Raw genomic sequence first — 12,848 nt, 5'->3', positions numbered from 1 at the left:
AAAAAGTCTCCCTCTGTAGAATTTCTTGTTGTTATAAAGGGAGTATGCATCAGATATGGTTCTAGTACTTTAAGTACTCAGCCCTTTCATAAAATGTCTTTCCCATTGAATGATCTTACAGAGAAAGAAATTTCTCAATCAGTAGCTCAATGTAAATATGTCCTTGATCAGAAAGTATGGGACTTCCTGGGACTAAGGAGTTGCCTCAAGGTTCACCAAAAAATAGTCTTAACTGTGAGGTGCAAAATCTTGTTCAGGAAAATAGAGTGGAAGAAAACTGGAAACTATTGGCTCAGAAATTTTCTTTAGATAAAAATTCCAGCTCTGATAAGAAGCAATCTGCTTGTAATTCTGCCTGATGAATGTGCCAAGCACATGCAGCTGCTTGTTATGCAGTGGTGGGCAAACACTCACCACAGAAGCATCGAGCTGCCCCCCACAAACCAACACTCAGTTCTATTTTTCCTTCTTTCCTCTCCTCATCTCCCTTATCTCCTTCTCACTATATCCTAGCCCCTTTCAAAGGAATTAATTCACGCAACACTCCAGTGAAGAGAAAAAGGCTTTACTTGGCAGCTTTTGGTTTGCAAGATCGCTGGTGAACAATCAGTCTGTCTGGCAGGAAGGTCCGCCCACAAACACTGCAGGGAACCAACTGGTTCTGGGCACTTGTCCAAGCAGCTTCATTTAAGGAATTGAGATCATAGAACCCTTTGGCTGGAAAGTTAGCGAAAAAGAAAAAAAGGAACCAAAAAAAAAGCAGAAGAAGAAGAGGAAAACTGGATTAGTTTCTTTTTGAAAAACCATCTTCTACAGTTTATGGAAAATATTTTCAGGAAATACCTACGAGAGGCATTTTAAATAATCATATGCTTTTTACAAAATAAATTAAATGATGCTGCTAACAAGTCAAATTAGTTGTCAACCAAAAGTGTTTTACTCTTTGGATCTTAAAAAGGGGAAGACAGTGTATTATGGGTTGTGATCTGCATTCTTTACTAATTATTAACATCTTTGCTTATACATTATTATCTTGCAACTAGAACTCTTGGCTTTCTTTCAGTTGACTCTAAATATAAGCTTACATGGTTAGAGAACACTTATATGTATTTTCCTCTTCCATCATTCTTCAGTGGAATGTGTTCAGAGGCCAGAATTGACAGTTGAGAGTGAGTTTAAGATGAATTATTTCCTAAAAATTTATCATCTCTTTAAGACCATAAGCTTGGAGATTCTTTAAGTAATAATAGTGAAGAAGGAAAACAAAATAGTTCTGATGGAAAGAAGTACCCTTAAGAAAACAAAACAGACAGCTGAGAAATGCATGATCTTCACTGGCAGAGCACAAGGGAAAAAGGCACATGACTCCATTTTAGAGAAACAGTGTAGGATGTAGTTTAATAAGCCTTATTTAAACACAATAACTTTAGTACAGTAAGTTGATTATGTCTTAGACTCACCCAGTATAGGCCCCCAAAATGTAGCCAGGCACTCAGAAATGTAATACTTAGATTTATCATTGGAATAACATGTATTACACATCATTAAAATTTAGTCAAATCTCATATATCTTCTATATAATGGTTCATACAACGATTACAAACCTTGGATTCTTGACATACTGGCTCTTAATTTTCCTTTTTTACCCCATGAGAATTTAAGCGCCCAAAAGACCTAGTATTTCTCCTTTAGATAAAGCAAATTACACTTTCTCACAGGTTATGATCATGTGTTTAAAATGCCCTGAAAACTCTGTTCAGAAGAGAATAACCCTGACTTTCTCATTACTCATATGAGTTTTAATACAAACAAAAATACTAGAGCAGTCACTAACTCACTGGAGGGCGATTCATTGCATTGCTATGTGTTTTTGCACAGGGCTTTGATTTTGGATCTGAGCAACGGCTTCTGAATGCTGTGACTCAGATCTACAGAAGGGGAATGGTAATGTAAGTACCACTGACCTGTAGATAAAAGGCCCCTGCAGAGGTAAAAAGCAGCATGGGACCCAGAGGGGATTTCCCTGCAGTTATAGGATCTCCTCTTTTCTACCTATAATTACCAACAAGATAATGAACCCACCATGCCTTTCAGCTCAGTCAGTCCTCTCACTTACTTGGTGATAACAGAGGCCAAAGCCAAGAGCATGGTAATGACTGAAGCAGAAAGAAACATTATTGACGAGAGGGAATTGCTGGGAAGGGAATTTCAAGGAAGTAAACAATCCCTTTGTAGGCAAATGATGGGTTTTTTTAGCTTAAATTCTTTTCCCACTTGTATACAAGGCCTGAGAATAGTTGGGTTCTAAAGGGATCTAGAACTTAATGGACAGTGTAGTTTTCCTTTGGTTGGTTGTTATAAATGCTCCTTGGCTCACATCTTTAACAAAAGTGCTTTGGACTAGTTGATGCTAACTGACTCCCAGTGGTAGAAATATGACAAGTAAACCTGAGCCTGCCTGGCAAAAATGTTCTGCTTTTGCACTCCACGTGAGAGCAAGGCTCTGTGATAAAGTCCAATGTGGCAGTGTCACTCCAGTGTCACTTGGTCCACACCGTGCCTTACAAGAGTTTAACTGTAAACGTTCTTTGAATCTTGGGGCTGGGGTGTGTGCCTCAGGGGTAGAGCACACACCTAGCACATGTGCAGCACTGGGTTCAGTCCACAGCACCATCACAAAGGAAAAAGTTAAATCTGGGCATTTCAAATAGAAGTCTAGATTTCCAGTTTCTTTTGTATTATTGAAAGATATGGCCACACTGGGGTAAATCTAATAACATCAGCTGATGTTTCCTTTAGAGGGAACTGGTCCTCTGCAGCTCACCTTGGTCCCCAGCTTCCCCCTTTTGCACATATGGACCAATTTACTTGATTTTACAACCTGACTAATGAACTCAGCAAGCATTTGAGTTTGGTGCCCCTGCTGTATGAATATCAAGATGTATTCTTACTTGAAACAACACAATGGATGTTCTCAAAGCCTTTATAAGCTTTGTTTTTTAAGAATTATGCCTGGTAATACATAAAAGTAATTTGGGCAAAATACAGTAAATTCCAGTGAGTCCTTCCTGTACACAGTGTTGCCAGGACCTAGTGTGTCTTTATGTCTCAGTGTCTGAAAGCAACGTTCTGCATGGGCATTCCAGAATTGTTTAGCTAGAGCCAATGCAGTGGATGCTGATGATTTTAGTTGTTTGAACAAGTAAAGTAATACCGCTATCAAAGTTTATACAATTTAGAAAGAAAAGTTTCCCCTAGTGTACTCAAATCTTTTCTTTAGGAACTTACCAGTAATGGTCCTGACTTCTGGTTTTTTAGGTTCTGGTCTCCTTAGTTCTTTAGGCAACAAGTTGTTTTCATTATGCCACTTTTTTAGGCATTGCGGCTCATGGATGCTAATGGACTTTGTTCCATATTCACGACCACAGATGTAACAAACAACTGTCGGTGGACGTCTTATCATTGTTGACTGCCAATAACAAAATATCCGTTAAGTAAGGCTTTGATTTGGATATTGTATTTTTAAATTATGGGACATTCCAGCTTGCTAGAAAATCAATATGATGCTAATAAACTTCAACCTTTCTGCTGAATTTATCCTTCTTGGCAATGAAGAGATCAAACTATTTTATTTGAGTAGATGGGAACTTAGAAGGAAATGAAGAAGCAGCCAGAATTCTTCATATTGATACTATATAAAATGTATTTTCTCATTTAGTAAATATTGTTTTCTATTTTGTATCTGAGTTACAATACTGTTATAATACAAAGATAAGCCACATAGGAATTCTCAAAAGTATAGGATCTAGTATATTATATGTCTGAAAAATAAAACTGCCATGGGAGAGTTTAAAATAGTTTTTAGGCCTGCCCATATCCTCTCATGTCAAACAGCTGTGTTTTTCTGCCCTCTTGATCTGGAGCAGGCACCACTACTGGGAGGACAGAAAATGCATCATGGGTAAGGATAAACCGGTGAATAAATAAATGCCCAGCTTTTCCACCAAGGCTGATTCCATGCAATCTCCCAGAAGCTCCCAGTGAGATGGTACCATAGTTGTTTATTATACTATATTGACACCCTTCCTTTCCATTTCCCTCCCTCTCATTCTTTTACTGGAACTTCCTTGACCATTTCTCAAATAAACTACTTGAACCCGAATCCTTCTCTTAGTTTTCCTGCTTCTGGGGGAACCTAATCTAAGGTGAACTAAGGATAAAGTGCTATAAAGAATTTCTTCCTCCTGTCTTGGAGATAGAAAGGTACAAGATTCTTATCGAATCTTAATTTGTAAGCCCAATGGAGACTCAAAGTTGTGCAAGAAATTGGTGAACTAAAGACTCACCAAAGTTTGAGGATGGATCTGCAGAACCAAGAAAAAACCCTCCACACTACAAGTTTTACGTGAGTATCAGATAGCACTTATATGTCATGAGTATCAGAGAGCAGTCCCAAGTATAGGCATGGATGTGTGTGCTCTCCACCCCCGCCAGGCCACACATCTAGTAACAAAAGGTAGCAAATCTAATATTAGGAGAGGCAGAGACATTGAGAGAAAGCTCCACCAATTCAAGAGCACAAACCTGTGTAAAGCTGAGAGTACAGTTGGAGAATTAGGCCTTGTGCTGAGTACCAGACAAGAGCAGAAATAACATATAGAAGTGAACAATGAAATATATGTATGCATTAAGCATGCTTCAAGGAAGGATAGGAAACGAGAAACAAAGAGTCAAAAAAGGGAGGGGTGGTGGTAATGGAGACTAGAATTAAACACCAAAGTGACAAACTTAACTTCAAACATATCAATAATTAGAGTAAATATAAATGGACTAACAAATACAATTAAAAGACACAGATTCCCAGGCTAGATAAAAAAAAAAGGCAAGCCCTATTGGTGAGTGATTCACAAGAAACAATTTTGTAAATATGATGATGGTTACAAGTAAAAGAATGGGAAAATATTCCACGTAAATACTACACAAAAGAGAGTGAGTGTGGCTATGTTAATAAAATGTAATTGAAATTTAGATGTTTGAAAGGTTTCCTCCAGTTGTGAAGATCAGAAAAAGCTCTAAAAATACAACATTTGAAGAATGGGTGTAATTTAGGCCAAAAGGAGTGAGGAGAATGGAGAAATATATTAAAGACTAAAGAAACAAAATGAATATAACCCCAGGACCAGGACTCATACAGTGAGTACAGAGAACAGGAAATAATTCTACTAGCCTGGTGTTCAGTGTAGCATCAGGAACTAGCATCAGACAGGTAAGCTGAAATCATGTTGTAAACAGCCGTAAATACCATGGTAAGATCTAGATTTTATTTTGTAAATGACAGGATACTATCATTAGACTATAATTATGCTTTAAGAACATTAATCTGGTGGTATAGAGGTAGCACGCTAAGCATATACACAAGAGTCCAAACATTCCTGGCTATGGGACTAAAGAAATCACAAGTCTAAGAAGATGCCAATATTTTATTCTGGTGACAGGGAAGCTGTCATAAATGATGTCATTTATAGAAAGGGAAACCAGGAATGGCAAATTGGAGAGGGAGAAAAATAGACTCTGTTCTGGATCTGCAGAGTTTGACATACTAGTAGAATTTAATGTGAATACATCCAGCCACAACAGGAAATATAAGCCTGTAGTTTAGGATTAATAGACCTTAGAATGATTCACAGAAAAATATGTATAAAACATGAAAATTCCAGAGGAGGAGAGTATATAGAGAACATATGAGAAAATCCCTGGCAGAATATCTATAAGAAGGGTATTGGACAAGGGGAATTGCAGGCAGAAAACAGAGAATGGGTTCAAATTTGCAGTTAAAGAAATAGTACAGAGAGAAAAGATTCCATTCAGAATTCTGGAAACATTTCTGTCTGGTTTCCAGAAAGATGTTTCCATCCACTCTTAAATGATACAAAAAGTAATAGGTGATTTAAAAAGAGGACCTTAGATTTAATTAACAGCAGATTACACATCAGTGACTTTTGAGAGTTTAGGTCCAATAGAGTGGTGATAATGGTAAAAACTAAAGTGTTAGGAGTTAAAAATCAGGTCAAGGGAAAAGGAATGCTTTCAAAAATGAAACTTGAGACATAAGAGTTGAATAAAGATTTGTTGTATTTTTCATAGCATAGAATATCTTTGGCACAGGGTGAGAGAATGTGGGCCCCAGCTCAACCAAGACAGTCTGTAGAGAAAGGTCTCGGAGGAGGCAGTACGAGGCTATCAACAGTGAAACTGGAGCAGAACCTCTGGGGAAAGGGAAGACAGAGAAAAAGAAGGACTTAGAAAAAGGTGGTTGTGGAGGAGTGAGAAACTGATGGAGTTCACACAGACGAACTCAGGCTTCTGAGTATGAGACAAAAAGATCTTCCAAGAATGAAAAGATTTAGATTCTTGGAACCAATAGTGAAAAATGATGGCACTAAGCATTGTGGGAATGTGATAGTGATTCAATTAAGGAAAAATGACAATTAATGGCAAGGACCTGTCTAGGTAGGGCTGCAAGAAATTTAAGTGGTGTTAAGTAACTTTTTCTCAATATGTTCTTTAACAGCACCAGGAGGCAGGAAAACAAACAAATTAAGTTGATGGTATGGTCTCCTTTGGGGGAATAAAAGATGGTAAAATGTGTGTGTTTTAGAATTGGTCTGCTCTTAACTATGACTGTTGGGAATTGTTCCTAAAATAAGAAAAGCACAGAACAAGATCAAAATCAGAAGGAAACACACTTATTATTTCTGCCTACCAGAATGAAAAAAGTGTATAAGGCCACAATTATTACAGACAGACCAAATAAAAATGGAAATTATAGTCCCTCCTTGAATGATCCAAGATTTTTCAGAGCATATTATTTGAAGTAGAATATTTTATACTAAATTATGCCAATAGACTATGTAGATTCATGAGTAATTGTTTATACTTTTTAAAAAAGCCATGTAGTAGGCTATAACACCTGAAAAATGATTTTAAAAATATTTGGCGAATTCAAGACCTATGAGAAAATATAAAGCACAAACAATAATTTTCAAGTTACCCAAAAGCTCCCTGCTATTTTATGCATGTTTATTTACTTGAAAGGTTAATTAAAAGCAGGTTTTTCAGTTGAAGAATGAAAAGTTATTCTTTTTTAACTTTGAGAAGTGAATTTATTAAAATTCTTATGGAAAGTATGAGCCGAATTCAGTATTTAACCAAGCACATAAGCAAAATAAATGGCATGGGTCATAAAGGAAGACATTCATGTCAAATTGTTAGGAGGTTTCCTTTGGAAGGGAAAGTTAGAAGAAAATAGGCAGACACAAAGGCCAGAAGACACACATAGAACAACTCAAGAGGATGTGGGAAAGTAATAACATAAAAGGCTAAGACACTTCACATTACATTTTCCAAAGCTCCCTGTCCTCTATATTTGTGGCTGAACTTCAGTTGAACCTGCAACCTCTTCCATAGTCTTAGGTTTTGAAATCTGACTTCTAAGCTGTGCTCTAGGGAAGAATAAGCAACTTTAGGCATGCAGAAAAAAGAATAATAAGCTTAGAGGATGAGAAAGATGCATCCCCATGATCTGAACAGAGAGAGATAAGATGACCTATCTGACTCTCATTAATTGTACAATTGCTGGTGTGTAACGGCCTGGGAAAGCTAAGCAATCTCAGCTTCTGGTCACAGCCACTACTTTCACTGCCAAGGTTTTACTATTTAGGTTCTGTCTTCAGTGTTTCTAGACAGACGTGGATATGGAGAGATGGAGATGTTGCCCGGAAAGAGAAAACCCTATCCTGGGAGAACCAGCAGGAGCTCCCTCTCAGCTAAGGTGCAAGCAGTGTGCTTTCAGTGACGGGGGCACAGGCTGGGGCTGCGGAGAGCTGCCCGCAGCAGCTATGTGAGGACAGGGATGCGTCCGTGTGGAGCTTGCCCTGCCAGCCAGCTCCAGGAAGTGCAACCAAAAGAAAGTGGAGAGGAAGTCCACAGCTACAAGTTTCTGCGGAGCACAGAGTTAGGGTAACACTTCTCCTTTTGCCTTTTCAGACAGTATTGTGGCATTCGCTTTTAATATCAGAGTAGACTTTTTAAAAAAATCACTGAATTTGCATTAGCACTGTCTCCAGTATGAGAAGTTTTATGGAAGAGTGGAAAGAAATTTCTCTGCACACGCAAGTCTGGGTTTATCCCAAGTTTGTTTTTGCCCTTTCAGTTCTGGATTAATTCAGTTCAGGCTGGATATTGACAGAGGCATCTGACCATTTTAGGAAAGCTTTCAGAAGTGTGTAGTTCATTTAACTTGAATCTGCTAACTTTTCATGTTTTTAATAATGTTACTGGTCACTACTGGAATTATAGTATTTTCCATGCAGGATCTTTTTATTTTTGTTAATATCTTTTCTTTGCCGGGAACACCTCACACTCCGTAGTTTAGTCTGAGCCTAAATAATATACGGTGAGCTATGCATTTTACAACTTTTCTCCTGCAGTGTGGGTGACCTGCTATCCACCAATTCATTTTTATAGTTTAAAGTAAATAGCTAAAACACCACCATAAAAACAAAGAAAGAATAAGGACAAAAATAAAAAAAGAATTTCATGGAGAACTTTAAGAGAAGTATTGCTTCAAGAGGAACAGATGTTGTTTCAGAAAACCTAGAGAAGGATACCTACTTCAAAGAGCTTCCAGTGTCCCTTAATGATCCCCTAATAGCTCAGCCTAAAAGGAGACCAGGGTAAAAGGCACAGCTTGACAGCTAAGAAAGCTCAAAGAAGTAAGAATGGCTGTTGACCAAATGGGAAAGCTGCAGCTAATCCCATTGACTAACACTACTGTTATTTCAGGAACCTTAATGAAAGAGCTCCTGAAACCTAAAATGGAAGTCTTTACTAGCAGTCTTACAAAAGATCAGAGAGACTTCACATTTGTTAATATGTTAACACCACGATAAGCACTAAGTGAACTTATAAAATATAACTGTGACCATGTTATTTCCATAGGATTTAAGAAACCATGATCCAAGTATACAGCATTTTGTAAATATTTATGAAATAGAAATAAGTGTTATGGTTGATACATTGTGTCAACTTGAGGAGTCTAGAAGCTTAACCAAGTAACTCAGCAGTTCTACATCCTGGGGTGAAAGGACATGCCCTTACCTCTGGAATGTTGTTCATTGTGTCAACTTGAGTTTAAAAGTTCAACTTTAAACTTTAATGTGATTCAGCAGGGGGCCAGGGTCCTTACTTTGTGAACATCCTCAGCTTGTGGAAGAGGGGGCGCCCAGCTGGTGTGGGTGTAGGTGGATAGCTGATATACAATATAAGGAGGGAAAAGAGGTTTTTCCACACATAGACTCATCCCGCTTTTTGCTCGTGCTGCTTTTGCTGTCTTGTGCTGCGTTGAAGTGTTGCCTCTGCGCCATGCCACCCTACCTTACAGCCAGCTGATTATGGACTGAAACATCCATGGACTGTAATCTAAATGAACCTTTCCTTCCTTAATTTTGGGTGTGGGGTGTTTTGTCTCAGCAATGAGAGAAAGGTAACCAACACAGTAAATAATGTTTATGGGATGATAAGCCCCTTTGAAAATCTAGTATAACGGTCATTTCCCCTGAAAACGACCATATACATTATGGATATGCTTTGCACTGATTGGTAGTCTCCCTAAATCTCACCCTCAGCTCCAGAAAGTGAGCCTCTTGCCAGAGCTACCACATTTCTCCAAACAGATGACTCTGCGCTTGAGGACCACTCGGCATTATTGCGGTACTTCAGTCTCTGCAAGTACCGAGCTGACGCATGCAAGATCTTAGGAAATACACTACCTTGGCTTAGGGCGAGCCCCGGTCTTGATCTGCCTAGAACAGTCTTTATCATACATGTTATCTTGTCGAAGTCATAATAGCTCCTTCTTTCACTTTCTAAACTGTCTGTTTAGTCAGTAAATATATAGTCATCCTAGTTGTGTTTGCCTTTCAAAAACATCAATTAATGAAAAGCTCTAAAGAATATAAGATGTGATAAAATGGCAATTAATTCATCTAAACATTCAAGGCAACATGATTATAGAAATTGAAGTTAGAAAAGGAATATAAAAAGCATATACCTTGGCAAATAAAAATAATTATCAAAATGGGCAGGGAAAGGAAAGGGGCAAACAAGTTAATACTGAATTCCCTGCCTGTTATGTCACTCAATTACAGCAGTGGAAAATTAAAATATGAGGTCTTCAATTTTTAGTTTGTTCTTGTGTCATTTTATAAGGATGATGAAGTGATAAAGATTATAAACCACAGATTCAAAACTGAAGTAGAAACTAGGAAGTTGAAATCAGTTCTAAAGGTAAACTCAAATTGCTTTCTGAAAATTAAGTAACTAGTAAGGGATAATCAAAAGGTTACATGTATAACACAGTTAGATATCATAATGAATTTGTAATTACAATTAATATTAGGAACAAATATAGTTTTGCATAGACAGATATAATAGTATAATGTTCAGATATAATAAGTGTATATTTGGTCTCTAGCCTCAATTTCTGATGAACAGCTCCACAATAGAGGTTTTAGATTTTTTGTTTGTTTATTTGTTTGTTTGTTCATTTTTGGTCTTAGTCCTGTGTTCCTCACACAAGACCTTGTGAGACCCTTGGAAGGTCCTGGTGGGGGGTCTTTTGTATGCTAGTGTGGTGACTGGTGGCTGGGGTCCTTAGACATGTTCAGGATGTTAGCCTGTTGTCAGAAAGAGCAAGACATGATCAGAGGGTTGAAACTTTTAGCCCATCTCCTAAACTGAGGAGGGGAGAGGGGCTAGGGATTGGGTCCATCACTAATGGTCAATGATTAAATCAATAAACCCTATGTAATGGGAGCTCCATAAAACCATAAATTTATTTTCTGTTTGGTGATTACATTGAGGTGCTGAGAGTGTGATGTACCCAGAAAAGGCATGGAAGCCCCATGATACCCAAATAACTTTCCCCGTGTCCTCCTTCATCCACACCTTGGCCATGCATCCATCAATAGCTGAGCAGATATTTGACAGATGGAACTAGAGTGAAAGGTTTATATTCCAAGGGAGCTGCATTAGCCAGATTCAGGCATTGTTTTGTTGTGAGGGCAACCAGAGAACATAAGGAAGTGTGTTTGGGAACTGGGTTAAGATCTAAATTCAAGAATGTGGACTTTGATGCAGAATTAATTTAAAGAATGACCTAGATGGGAAAATTTATAATTTCCATATACAAAAGCACCTTGTCAGTCCCACACTGGAAAAATGTAGACTGATTCTGCTGCATTAGAGTTTGCAACAGTCTCAAGTTAAAAGTGCTGAAGCCAATGAGAACATCCGTGATGGGTCAGTAAAGTGTCACACAGCCATTCAACACAGAATCAACAACAACAGAAATTACTGCTAGTTGTACCAACATAGGTGAGACTCAAAATCATCATGCCGAAAAGAGCCAAATACAAAACATATGTGTGGCAGGATTCCATTTATATAAAATCAGTCCATTGCAGTCAAGATCAAATCAGTTTTCTGGAAGCTGGAGTTGAAAGGTGGGATGAAGCACTATAAAGAATTTTGAAGGACGATGAAAATATTCTGTATCTTGATTGTGGTGATGATGTCACAGATGTACCAAAGCTCACTGAATCAGAATGCAGTTTATTGTTGTAAATTACTTCTCAGAAAGCTGATTATAAGACACTGATGCAGAGTTTAGTGAAATATTTTTGTATTGGTGTGCTCATGCAGAGCATTCGGGTCAAAGACAGCATTACACCATCAAGACAAATTTCAAAATTCATGTGTTTTGGAGTACTTTTGCTAGGAATTAGGGAATATTTTATATCTTACAGATTCTAAACTTTGTAATTTGTCTCCCAAGAAGTTCTTCAGTTCAACAAAATAACCCTATGCAATGGGACCTAAGGCTAATGGGACCTATTCGCCTTAATCTGGCTAATGCAGCTCCCTTGGAATATAAGCCTTTCACTCTAGTTCCATCTGTCAAATATCTGCTCAGCTATTGATGGATGCATGGCCAAGTGTGGATGAAGGAGGACACGGGGAAAGTTATTTGGGTATCATGGGGCTTCCATGCCTTTTCTGGGTACATCACACTCTCAGCACCTCAATGTAATCACCAAACAGAAAATAAATTTATGGTTTTATGGAGCTCCCATTACATAGGGTTTGTTACATGGGACCTTTCTCTCTGTAAAAAGGAAAAGACCTAGAGAAAATTAGAAAAAATTTTATTAATTTTTTCAGGATGTTATTTGTTTTTTTGCCAGAGAAAGAGCACAAATTTCATTCACATAAACTTTCAGCAAGAAAAGTCCAATTCTAGAGTGTCAGGACCTCAGCCTTGTAGGCAGAGATGAGTAACATAACAATAAGGCTCTCCCTCTGTGTTCATATGTAGGAGCCCCCTCTGTTGGAAACTGACTGGTTTTTCATCTTCCAGTGTGAGGAACTTCAAGGTACACGTGTGTGAGCATAAAAATATACAAAGTCAGTCACTATCTTCAGTTAATTTTAGGGATACTAAAAGATTCCCCCCTTTCCTCAAAATGTTCCTTTAACATTTTTCTTGATTTTGCCTGGTCTTCAATGCATTCCACAATTATCATCTCAGGGGAGAGAGAGAGACAGAGACAGAGACAGAGACAGAGAGACAGAGAGATGAGAACTTTCTCTCTAGCAAGCCACAAGAACAACTGTCCATCTGCTACAGGGGTAAAGGAAACCCCTCATGCACTGCACAGAAGTACTGTAGTCTGCTGCTGTTGAATCCTCTGACCTGTCCCTTTTGGTGAGACCATTTGAGTGGGGCT

At 38.1% G+C, this 12,848-nt stretch overlaps 1 protein-coding gene across 3 annotated transcripts in view; it reads right to left on the bottom strand.

Moving 5' to 3' along the window:
- Positions 1–549: 549 nt before the first annotated feature.
- Positions 550–12,848, bottom strand: part of LOC102006272 (zinc finger protein 474-like) — a 52,365-nt gene continuing 40,066 nt past the window's right edge. For all 3 annotated transcript variants that reach the window (XM_005409288.1, XM_013507095.1, XM_013507096.1), the window contains 2 exons: positions 3,289–3,469; positions 550–717 (listed from right to left, as the gene is read on the bottom strand). In XM_005409288.1, the coding sequence (XP_005409345.1) occupies positions 566–717; positions 3,289–3,469 (333 nt within the window). In that variant the 3' untranslated portion in view covers positions 550–565. The remainder of the gene's footprint in view (positions 718–3,288; positions 3,470–12,848) is intronic.

Source organism: Chinchilla lanigera, unplaced genomic scaffold (genome assembly GCF_000276665.1).
Source record: "Chinchilla lanigera isolate Chin_1 unplaced genomic scaffold, ChiLan1.0 scaffold00120, whole genome shotgun sequence".
Lineage (NCBI taxonomy): Eukaryota > Metazoa > Chordata > Mammalia > Rodentia > Chinchillidae > Chinchilla > Chinchilla lanigera.
Note: the sequence above shows the minus strand (reverse complement) of the source record. Positions and strands in the feature narration are given on the sequence as shown.